General features: G+C 48.2%; 1 protein-coding gene across 1 annotated transcript in view; it reads right to left on the bottom strand.

The window, feature by feature from the left end:
* The window catches only part of SMARCA4 (SWI/SNF related BAF chromatin remodeling complex subunit ATPase 4), a gene marked incomplete at both ends in the record, with an annotated part of 72,947 nt that extends 61,489 nt beyond the window's left edge, over positions 1-11,458 (bottom strand). The window contains 8 exons of the mRNA XM_084249964.1: positions 792-965; positions 2,795-2,968; positions 3,453-3,579; positions 6,706-6,964; positions 7,886-7,984; positions 8,285-8,689; positions 8,985-9,117; positions 11,237-11,458. Of these exons, the coding sequence (XP_084106090.1) occupies positions 792-965; positions 2,795-2,968; positions 3,453-3,579; positions 6,706-6,964; positions 7,886-7,984; positions 8,285-8,689; positions 8,985-9,117; positions 11,237-11,458 (1,593 nt within the window). The remainder of the gene's footprint in view (positions 1-791; positions 966-2,794; positions 2,969-3,452; positions 3,580-6,705; positions 6,965-7,885; positions 7,985-8,284; positions 8,690-8,984; positions 9,118-11,236) is intronic.
* Positions 11,459-11,734: the final 276 nt, after the last annotated feature.

Raw genomic sequence — 11,734 nt, 5'->3', positions numbered from 1 at the left:
TGTTCACTAACATACCCAAAGACCAAACCTCTCTCTCCATCCAGTCCAAGCCATATCACTTCCACAGATGCCCACTTCCCACCCCTGCTCCACTTCCCACCCCTGTTCCTCCTGACTTTGAGTATAAATTGGATCACACAAACCTCCAGCTCAGTCGTCCTTGGCTCTCCCTCATGTACAAAATTAAATCCAAAGCCTTCCCAGTAGCCTGCAAGTCCCCACAAGACCTGCATCTCTTGCCCCACACTAGGCTATTCCAGGGACCATGTGCTTTCTCTCAGTTGGCTGTCTCCTACCTTTTGCCCTTGACCTTGGCTGGTTCCTCTATTCTTAGGAGGTGCTCCCTCCAGATCTCCCACCTGGTGGATTATGCCCCTACCACTCCACCAATCCCCACTCCTTCGCCTGACTTCACTCTCTTCGGTGTTCTTTTCATGCGAGGATCCGCCTCTCATCCTTTTCCTTGCCTTTGCACACACAGGAACAGCTGTCATATCTGCTCAGTTAGAGCATCATCTATGACTAAATGATCAGATGCTGTGGGTGGGGACTGGGAATTGAGACCATGCCATTGGTGGCTCTCACAACCAGGGTACCAGAGAACAGCCAGGTAACTAGCAAGGTAATATCTCATTGTGATGGTCAAAGTGACCAGGCAAAGATCTGAAACCTAAATCCTTTTTTCTCTCTAGCCCATCTACAAACCTCAGCACAATACTGGATAATGGATCCTTTGGGCCTACAACACCCAATGTACAAAGGGGCACAAAGTCACTAAAGCAGAATTTTACCATGAGTCTCCGCATTCTCTCCTTCTCAATTCTCTCATTTTCTTTTTTCTGTTCCCGCTCTGTATTGGCATGGTATGTGGCCACTGCCTTGGTAAGTTTCTGGATTTTGCCTGTGACTGATCTGTGATATTCTTTGAAATCCTTGGCATGCTGAAGAATGCTGTTGAGGTATTCCTGCAGGATACACAAAAGAGAGAGGACTAGTGCCTGGTGGGAGTCACTGTGACATTTCCTCAAGCGAGATGGAGCTTAACAGACATCTCATTTAGAAACAATAGGTTATAATCAAAACAATACTTTAACACCATAATACTGCCTATGAGTTTCTGCATTCTCCGTGACTCAGTTTTGAGGGGCTTGCTGGGGCAGAAGAGTTAAAAGTCTTAGCACTTTTATAGCAATGGCTTGAGTTCGATCCCCAGCCAAGGAGCTAACCCACGTAAGGTAAAACAGACCTCTCCTGTCTCGCCTGCTGCTCCTCTCAGCAATGTATTTCAGTAGATCTGTCTGTTCTGTTCCCTATTCTGTCTCTGGTGAATCCTCTCACCCCCTGTACCTCTGGCCTAGACCCCAGATCTTGTATGCATAAGTAAATAAATCCTTATAAATAAATAAATAAATATCTTAAAAAAAAAAAAAAGACGACGACTCAGTTTTGATAACGGTGTGGTGAGAGAGGCCCGCCCTCAGACACAATCAAGCTGGCTGGGCAACATAGCATTTTATGTGCCTGCCCTCAACCAAGTTACTCCACTACTAGGAATTTGTTTTAAGGAAATAGCTAAGATTGACCAAAAATGCCTATCCCAGTGTTATTTTTAACAATGAAAAGTTAAAATACTCTACATATCCCCAGAGAAATAGTTTTATCAATTACTGGAAGCTGACAGAAAACAACATAGACGTTATGAGTCATGTTTCAACAAATCTAAGTATTTTTTGAAAGGTCATTATTTAAAACTTTGATTTTCACATGCATACTGAAATTAAGGATGAATGACATATACCAAAATGTTAACAATGGTTAATGTTGAGTGTCGGCTTTCTGGTTACTTTAAACTATACCAGAAATAGATACTATCAAAGGAAAACTTTAGAAAAATGAGCAATCACGGGCCTCCCCTGGTGGCGCAGCAGTTGCATGCTGGGCTGCGTAGCTGCGCACAGCCTCTGCAGCACCGGATTGTTCCCCGGCCGCCGGCAAGGGTCCCACATGGTGCAACAGACCTCCCCTGTCATGCCCGCTGCTCCCCTCAGCAGTGTATTTCGTCAGTCTGCCTGTTCTGTTCCCCGCTCTGGCTCTGGTGAATTCTCTCACCCTCCTGCGCTTCTGACTGTACCCAGTGCTTGTATAAAATAAAAAAAAAAAAAAAAAGAAAGAAAGAAAGAAAAATGAGCAATCAACAGAATCCCCCAAATCCTACTGGATTAGAGATTTTTGTTTCCTTGAATGATCTTGTAAAAACCTAAGTTAGAAAAGTTCCCACCTTCCTCAGAGCAAAAGTCCAACATCCCCTCACCCACAAGGCCCTCCACATTCTCCCCATCCTCACCTCCTCCCACTTTCCCCACTGCTCACTCCACTTTGGCTATAGCAGGATTCTTGTTTTGCAAAGAACACACCCGCACATTCTAGCCCTATGGACTCTGTACCTTCTCCTTTACCTGCAAAGCTCTTTCTTCACTCTTGTATTCTTGCGATTCCTTCCCTTGGTCTCTGCTGGGATCTCACCTCCTCAGAGTGAATCTTCCCAACCATGTTGTGTAAATAGCTCCTCCATCACTCTTCACCCCTGTCTCATGACTCTCTGCACCCATCACCTCCCCAGATGTCACATGTGTATTTGATCACAGCCCACCTTTCCCCTTCCATTTGTTTTTGTCCATTAATATATTCTTAGGACCTAGAATTCTGATATAATGAGCAGAAAAGAGAAACTGTATTTAATCACACTTGACCGAGTGTGAGCTATGACAACCCAGGTACACAGCTGGAAACATACCTGGTGCTTCTGCCGGCGTTTGCGCTCCTGTTCAATCTTCTGCTGCTTCTCCAGCTTCTCAGTGATGCGGGCCTCGCGCAGGGACTGCCTCTTGCTGCGCTTATAAGCCTTTGCGTTGAGGGCTGTCTCAAGGGCTGTGTCTCTCCTCATGCACACCACCACCTCCTGCCGCAGCTTTAGAAAGGAAGAGGAGAAGCTGGCCATGTGCACAGCTGTGTGATGTCCATACTACATGTACAAGTAGACACTGCAAGCTAGGTAGGCAAATCACTGCTGCTTCCACAAGGTCCCTTTCTAGATGCTGTCTGGAGGATGCCTGCAGGGAGGCCAAGCACATGTCAAGAAATGGCTACTTCTGACATCTAGCAAAGGACCTCTCAGACCTTCAGGTCTTCAGATCTGTCTTTACTCACAGGCAAAATTACCCACAGGCCATTCAAAAGTACAGTGCTCTTAGAAAAAAGGCAGCTAGATATCCTGCTTCAAGCTGGCAACTGCCACTTACTCATCCCTCAACTGGCCACTGTTTCACTAATGTGGAGAGTATGGTGAGAAAGGACAAGTGTGGGAGGGTACTCCTGCTTTTAATGGTCTAGGTACATTTAGTAAATGCCCATAGAGCAGTTCTTTGCATCTAAGCATCAATGACTGCACCCACCTGCCTCTGGAAGTTCAGCAGCCTAAGGGCCTTGAGTTCAATGGTAGCTTTGGTACGCAAATCCCCGGCCAGGGACCCGGGAAGGTTTTCAAGTTCCTGAATTCGGTGTGCAATGCGAGCCTGCAGCCTGTGAATGAGGCAGAAAAAAAGGACAGGTGATTAGAGAGCTTGTCTATTTATAAGGAACTCACCTGGTTCCTCTCCTTAAAGCCTCAGAAGAATCCATCCTTGAGGGCAGCAGCTGCTGATGCTGAAGCAGGAGAGGGCTCAGAAAAGGATGTCAGCCACAACACAGAACAGTCACAAAATAGGAAATGAGACAGGGAGCAGCTGGCTTATGTCATTTCAGCAGTTGTGAGCCAGTCTCGAGAGTTCAGCAGACCAGGGTCTCCATCCCAGCCTGGGATGGATGACACATAGGGGTGGGGGAATCTATTTAGTCTCTGAGTCCCGAAGTGAGTAGCCGCCTCGGCAACCATAGTCATGGTCTGACGTCCATATGAAATAATTCCCATACTCAGTCTTGCCAAATATTTACTGAGTACTTACTATGTGCAAAAGTACTTACTATGTGCAGGTGTAGGGCCTCAACATTATAAAGATGACTACAGGGCTGTTGTTGCTCTCAGAGAGTTCACAGACTTATCAGGTAGATAGATCATAAAGCAGTTAAAAAATCAAATATTCGGCTTCCCATGTGGCGAAAGGGTTTAAGCACAGCATGGTGAAGCTATCGGCAACCTCTGCAGCATGAGTTCAATCCCCAGCCAGGGAGCTGGCCCAACAGACCTCTCCTGTCTCACCCGCTGCTCCCCTCCACAGTGTATTTCCATCAGTCTGCCTCTTCTGCTCCCCATTCTGTTTTTGGTGAATCCTCTCATCCACCCCCACCTCTGGCCTGTACCCCAGTTCTTACATGCATAAATAAATCTTTAAAAAAAAAATCAAATATTTCCACTAATTCCAGAGAGTGGCAAGTACTTTGAGGAGGGGGCTGGAGGTGAGGGGGGTGGACATAGGTTTCCTATGAGGAAACCTCAGCAATGAGGGCCTAAATGACCACAAGGTATTATGTACAGCCTGTGCAAAGGCCCTGAGGCAGGAATGAGACTAACTGGGTAAAGAAATTTAAAAAAGGAACTGGCACAATGAGGTAGGTGATGACAGAGCATTGCGCAGGGGCTGAACAAAGAATTTACTGGATGAATGTGAAGCTAATGACAGATTTCTGCCCAAGGAATAAAGCTAATATAATTTAAGTGCAAAAAAAAGATTTCAAACTGCTTTTCTGGAAAAACTGCACAAACGAGGGTGAGAGCAAGGAGGCCAGGAACATATATGTATAGACCAGGTGACAAAGAGCAGAAGAGCACATCTTCCAAGATGGGGGGTAGGGAATCTGAGAGAGTTTGCCAGGAGGACCTAGCAGAAAAGAGGGCAAACCAACAGGCATATGAAACAATGTTCAACATCACTTATAATCAGGGAAATGCAAATCAAAACTACCATGAGATACCATCTTACACCAGTGAGAATGGCACATATTAAAAAAACTAGCAACAACAAATGTTGGCGAGGATGTGGAGAAAAAGGAACCTCTCCTGCACTGTTGGTGGGAGCGCAAACTGGTCCAACCACTATGGAGAGCTGTGTGGAGATTTCTGGACCTACTAAACATAGAGCTTCCATATGATCCAGCAATTCCACTCCTAGGTATTTACCCAAAGGACACAGAAACATCAATTCCAAAGAGCACCTGCACCCCTATGTTTATAGCAGCACTGTTTACAACAGCTAAGCTTTGGAAACAACCCAAATGCCCCAAAATAGATGACTGGATCAAGAAGATGTGGTACATATACACCATGGAATATTACTCAGCATTCAAAAAAGATAAACACATGCAATTTGCAGCAACATGGATGGCGCTGGAAGGGATCATGCTCAGCGAAATAAGCCAAAAAGAAAAAGAAAAATACCGGATGGTCTCACTCATAGCAGGAATCTAAAAAACTTAAATAAGGGACCAGGCAAATGATTAACTATAAGAAAGTGAAAATCAAAATCAACAAACAACTATGAACCAGAGACACTCTATGGGGGGGTGGGGGGCGGGGAGGGGAGGGATTGGGGTCAAAATAAGGGGGTTGCAATTGTATGGGGAATATAAAAATAAAATTTATTAAAGGAAAAAAAAAGAAAAGAGGGCAAACAAGGATTAAGGGTTTACAGGGCTTGGGGACTAATGAGCTGCTCTCTCACAGGCCCATGAGGAACAGAGAGACTTGAGAACAAATAGATGGTCATTTTCATGTCATCTAGATGGAGCTGGAGGGAAAGTGCCTGGGGACAGGGATTAAAAATGCACTCCAGCAACAATCAAAGATTTACTACCATATTTGGGGACTTAAGGTCAACAGGCACAATCCTGTCCCTCTTGGGGAGTTTACATTTACCTAGGGAGGCTGGTCCTGAGTAAATTACAAATGCAATGGGGAAAGAAGGGAAGGTACTCAGGGAGTGAATCTTAGCACCCCAATGGTGTGGGACAGTGTTACAGATCTACTGGGTGGGTACCTGGCATCACACCTGGCGCCCAGGAGGCCTACACAAAGCAACTAGCAACTAGCTGTGATTGAGAAGCGTCCACTACAAAATTCCGAGGATTGCTTTTTGAACGCTGATGAACCAAAAGTTAGATAATACACTGTGTGGGCGAGGAGAACAAGGCACTTTCATTCCAAAATACACTCTCTGCAGAGGGCAGTTTCGTAGAGTTTACAAAATTTTTACATGTACATCTGCTATATTCAAATAATGCCATTTTTAGGGGCTTAGTGTGTCAGATGTGAAATGACTAACAAGCAAAGTTGTATTTATTATGGTGTTGTTTCAATGAAAGATTAGAAACAACCGAATGCCCATTCAGCCAGGGAACTGGCTTAGTAAATTATGGCATAGCCACAAAAAAGCTTTTGGACAGAAAGGGGATGATCTCTAAGATATACTGCTATGGGGGGCAATAATATACATACATCATCAACCATTTGGGGAAAATGCTATATGTGCCCCTGTGCCTGGAGACACACAGAAATTCCTCTGGAAGGCTACACACAAGTTAGGAACTGGGAGGCGAGGGAGAGAGGCAGGCGCTTGATTTCTTATTACAAGGTCCACTGGTCTTTAGAATGGTGATCCACACCAACGTGTGATAGGGCTGACTCAGGTGAGGGGTGGCAGCACATGTGCTCACCTGTATTCCCGTTCCTGCAGGATCTCCACAGGGTCTAGGCCCCGAGGCTTCTGGATAGGGGTGATACGGCTCTGCTTCTGGTGCAGTGGTACCATGGGGGCGGGCTGGGCAGGCTGTCCTGGAGACTGGGTCTGGGGTGGCATCACAGGGGAGGCGGCGGGAGGTACGGCAGGGGGAGCAGGTGAGGGGCGGCCTGTGGGTTGCGGGGGGATCAGCTTCTGAGGCGTGCTTGTGGGGGCAGCAGCATTCGCCATGGGTCCTGGAAGAGACAAGCAGCAGGCTCAAGAGTATTCAGTTCTGGGTTAATTCCTGGGTAGAAATGAAAAGCCCCCTGGGTGCTTGCTGCACTGGAGACAAACTAATTCCCAAGGCTGACAAGACCTGTGTAAGAGGCACCCCCCATCTTTCACTGAGCTGCAGCCACTTCTCACTCAGGGTTCTTGCTCCCTCTAGACTCAGGATTCAAGTCTCCTTTAGAGCTCAGCCTATATTCCCTTTTCTGAAATCTCTGACTGACCCAAGGGCTGACCCAGGGTTTGTTCTTGCTGCATTGTGCCTCAGAGGACTAGAGTCATCCTGACCTTCATCAACCATGGTTCTAACTGAACTAGACTGAAGTGATTAGTCCCTTGATCATTAAACCCCGGGTTCTAAACCTCAAGCATGGGGAACAAGTCGATTTGGTCCACTACTTTGAAAAATAGGATCCTCAAATCCTTAATGATGACTACCTTTCACATCAAACAGAGATTACACAGTCTATCTCCTTGTTATCCAGTCTATCTCCTAAGCATTTGGAGTGTGCTTTCCCAGGAGGGAAGGTGATCAACTGTAACCTCAGGTTCAGAAGCACCACTTCCTAAAGGATTGATTCTGCAGCTTCAGGCTTGCTGTCCCATAGTCTCTCACTTGAGTCATAATGTAGACTCATTTTTTTCTGCTGGTTTTTTTCTGCTGGTTCTTGATTTAAATAGACTCCAGGACCCACAAGACAAGAGTGGGCAGGAATCATGGAGGGGGAACTAAATCCAAGTCTCTTGGGAATAGCCAGGGACCAGTGAGACTCAGAGAAAATAACAGAAAGAAGTAAGGACGTGTCCTTAGCCCTCTCTCTAACCTGCAGCAAGCTCATAACAGGACTCAAGGCACAAACATGTCACCAAGCTAGAAGGAAACATACCTTCAGGCCAGGGCTTGGGAGGCCCTCCAGGTGGCTGGCCTGGCATCCCGGGGGGCACACCTGAGGGTCCAGGGGGGGGCATGTTGGGCCCTCCCATACCTACACACCAGAATAAACAAACAAATAGATATAACATATATTCACACCTGCACCCACTTCCAGGGCTGCCTGGGCTCCCAGGACATAGTGTATCCTTGGTGTGGGCATGGGGGAGGGGGAGGAGGAGCTAGAGAATATTTACCACCATAGCAGCCCCACCTGCCTGAGCACCCAGAGTGCCAGGCACTATGCTATCCTGAGGGGGAAGTCTATGGATAGCCGATTCCAGGTCTGCATTACACTGCAGCCCCAGCTCCAGTTTGCACTACAACCCCTTCCCACCCAGAGGGCAGGCCTTACCATGAGGCCTGCTGTAATTTGGAGGTGCTGGTCCTGGTCCCGGCCCAGGACCAGGGCCAGGGCCAGGGCCAGGTCCTGTAGCGGACACAGAGGGTGGAGGTAGTGTTGGCATCTGCTGTTGCATCCCAGACATTGGCCGCTTTCCCTGCACTGCCATCTGCAGGTGGTCAGGGAGAGGTTGCCCCCTGGCCAGCATCTTGTAAGCCATGATCTGAGCTCTGAGTTGGTGCAGCTGGTTCTGGTTAAATGGGGTTGGGCCCCGGTTCTGCTGCCCCAAAGCCTGGGGGTCAGCACCATCCAATGGGGCCCCTCCTGGCCCAGTTGACATCTGTGGGCCTGAGGATGGGCCACTGGCTGGAACTGGACTGGAGGCATGCTCGGAGCCGCCCAAGGGCGAGGGATAACCTGTGGGAACACATGGATCTCAGTGGTCACTCGCAGTCACGTCCAGTGATTTCTAAGAAAGATAGTAACCTTCCTGCAGTGCTTACAAAAGCTCCTATCTTGAGACAGGACAGCAACATGATTTCATTTTCATAAGTCAAACAAGAGTCACCCTAGACCTAACAACCCTCCATGGCAGGGTTTCCCACAGGCTGGCTAATCTGTCCTAGGTCCACACTGAATCCATCTGTGGGAGATCTGATTAACAAAATGTCCCTGGCAGTGACAAATACAAGGAAGAGAAATAAAACAATACCTTGAGAGTGCTGGTCCATGGGGCTTGGTGGAGGCCCCATCCCTGCATGGCTCCCTGACCGCATTCCCATCCCCTTCATTTGGTTGTAGCGGGGATCATCTGACATGCCCTTCTCGTGCATGGACTCCATTGGCTAGGAGAGTGCGCAATGACAAGGTAAGATCAGCAAAGCACTGCCTGAGAGAAGTTCAATGTCATTGAAAATGTACACCCGCCAGAGTCATGGCATTTACGGAATCACCAGAGTGACCAAACAGCTCAGGTCCAAGACGTGGTCCTTAACACCCGCTCAGTGTCAAGCAGATGCATAAAAATGATGCCACCCGGTGGAGGGTGCTACCTGGGAGACTGGTGGTCTGGAGGAGAAAGAACAGTGGGACTAAGGGGTTGGAAGAAGAGCAGGAGACAGCTTCACATTGTTAAAATCCCACAAGGAAAAGACATGAGTGACAGCTCCTGAGCAGGAGCAGGAGCAGTTTGAACCAGGACACAAGCTCCCTGTCAGTCATAGAACTTGTGACCGCAGAGCTTCAGATCAGGGACCCTCTTCCTTGGGAGACTGGAAAGCTGAAGGACAGAAGCTCCTACCCACAAATTGGTGACAATAGGAGAACCGCCTCCACCCTGCTAGTTGGGAGGCATAAGGTATAAGTACATCCCCATGGGAATGTCTGGTAAAGAAGGCATTTCCCCTGACACTCTCACCAGCATTCTGCATGGCCCTGGTTAATAATGCACGTCTTGCTCTCAGAAACTCACTCTAACTGACAAAGCAAAGCCAACCAAAGTTCAGTATGTACCACGAGAGAAGGAAGAAGAGCAGAGCCAGGAGCAAGAGGGTGACTACACATACAGGAAAAGGGCAGGGCCCATGGGGTACTGACAAAACCCCTGAGGGCAAACCCACCCTCCATACCCTTTTTCTCTGGCTGGAAGAGCTGCCTAGTAGGCCCATCTCCCCACTAGAGTGAGAACTCTGTGCAGGCACCAGACCCCAGACCCCAGCTCCTAGGCTCCTAATACTGTGCCAGCACAGCGCCACATGGTAAGCATCTGAAGTCAAATGTGCATGGAGTGTATGTAACAGATTCCAGAAACAAGAAACAAAATGGATGGGGGAAGAGGGTTGTTGAGGGGTTGGGAGAGCAGCTGATCTTAATCAGTATTTTGGGGGATGGGATGTCCCAACAGCTTCCCAGCAGGGGAGTAACAGATGGATGCCATACCAAAGTTGACATAAGTATACAAAGATGGGGAAGGGGGATACCGCAAATAGAGGTGATACAGGTCTGGGGTGGAGAGAGAACCTGAGAGATGAGATAACTCGTGCTCGGTTCTGCCAATGACTTGCCGGGCAGACTTACTGAGTGACCAGACCCTGCTACCTCACTGTAAAATGGGCACATACCCACCCACACCTAATGGGGTGGGGGTTATGAGTGGAATGAGGTACACAAAGACACAAGTTGGAGGGATTTAGCAGGTAACCTTTGCCCCCAGGCTGCATCATCTGTATCTTCTACCTCCAAGGCCTCCAGTGGTCTCTGACACTTGGAAATGGTCCTTTTTCTTTAAATGTCAACACACAAAAGAGGATTATTTCCTGTATCTTCCAACTTACTACTGAGGAAACACAAAGAGAAAGGAGAACTATTTGTGTACAAAAAGGTTTTCCCACCTCACTGGCAAAATCAACCCTAGTCAGCTCAGGTAAGTGGTCTGTCAGTGGTCCCAAGTATGGGATAGTGTGGGGAGTAAAGGAAGTCCACTGCCTTGCTCTGTAATTACCTGGGTGAACAGAGCAGCCCAAGCGGAGAGAACCACATGTAGTAGGCCTTCTTTTAGGGACTTAGACATTTTTATTCATTATACTGTTATCTTTATTCTTTGTATCATTATATACTCATTTTATTCATTCCCACATAGAACAATAGGGATGGGAGACACAGGGTGGCACAGCTGCCTGCTCTCCCTACAGCCATGGCACACCACTTAAGCTTCTACCTCTGATCATGTAAACCTAGCCAGTCAGGGTGGGTATGTAAACTAAGTCAGGCCAAGGGAAGGCTTTCCACAAGTCACCCCCACCAAAGAGGGACCAATACACACACACACACACACACACACACACAGAGAGAGAGAGAGAGAGAGAGAGAGAGAGAGAGAGAGAGAGAGAGAGAGACCCTCAGTCCAGAAGCTGCTTGTAGCCATGGGGACAGGTATAAGGGGGTATGGGGTGCAGGATTCCCTACCTTGTGCATCTGGTGCATGTTGTCCTGTGGGTATCCTCCAGGCCCCTGGGTCGGGATGGGGTGTCCTGCTGAGGGAGGGCCTGGGCTGGGTCCCATCATACTATGGGCAGAGCCAGGGGACGGTCCTGGGCTAGGGCCCAACATGGCTCCAGGGGAGGGGCCTGGGCCTGGTGAAGGGCCTGGTCGAGGAGTTCCGCCCAGGGGTGGGTCTGGAGTGGACATCTTCACTGATGCTGCAGACAGTGGTCTCCTACTGGAAAGAAGTCCTGGTAAGTGTGGGGGTCATGACTAAGGGTTGGGTGGGTCAGAGCTGGCAAGGAAGGACTACTGAGTCATGTCAAAAGTACCCACATGACGGGAAGCTGATGCCTTTGTCAAAAAAACCTCTGCCACCCAGATCTTTCTCTTCCAGTCCTCTTAGGAGGTAACATCGGGCATACAAAATCAGATGGAAGTCCCCCTTGGGAAGTGAAGGACTCAGGAGGTAGGAGTACACAG

The sequence above is a fragment of the Talpa europaea genome (assembly GCF_964194135.1).
Source record: "Talpa europaea genome assembly, chromosome: 12".
NCBI classification, from domain to species: domain Eukaryota; kingdom Metazoa; phylum Chordata; class Mammalia; order Eulipotyphla; family Talpidae; genus Talpa; species Talpa europaea.
This window is presented reverse-complemented; position numbering and strand designations above follow the sequence as displayed.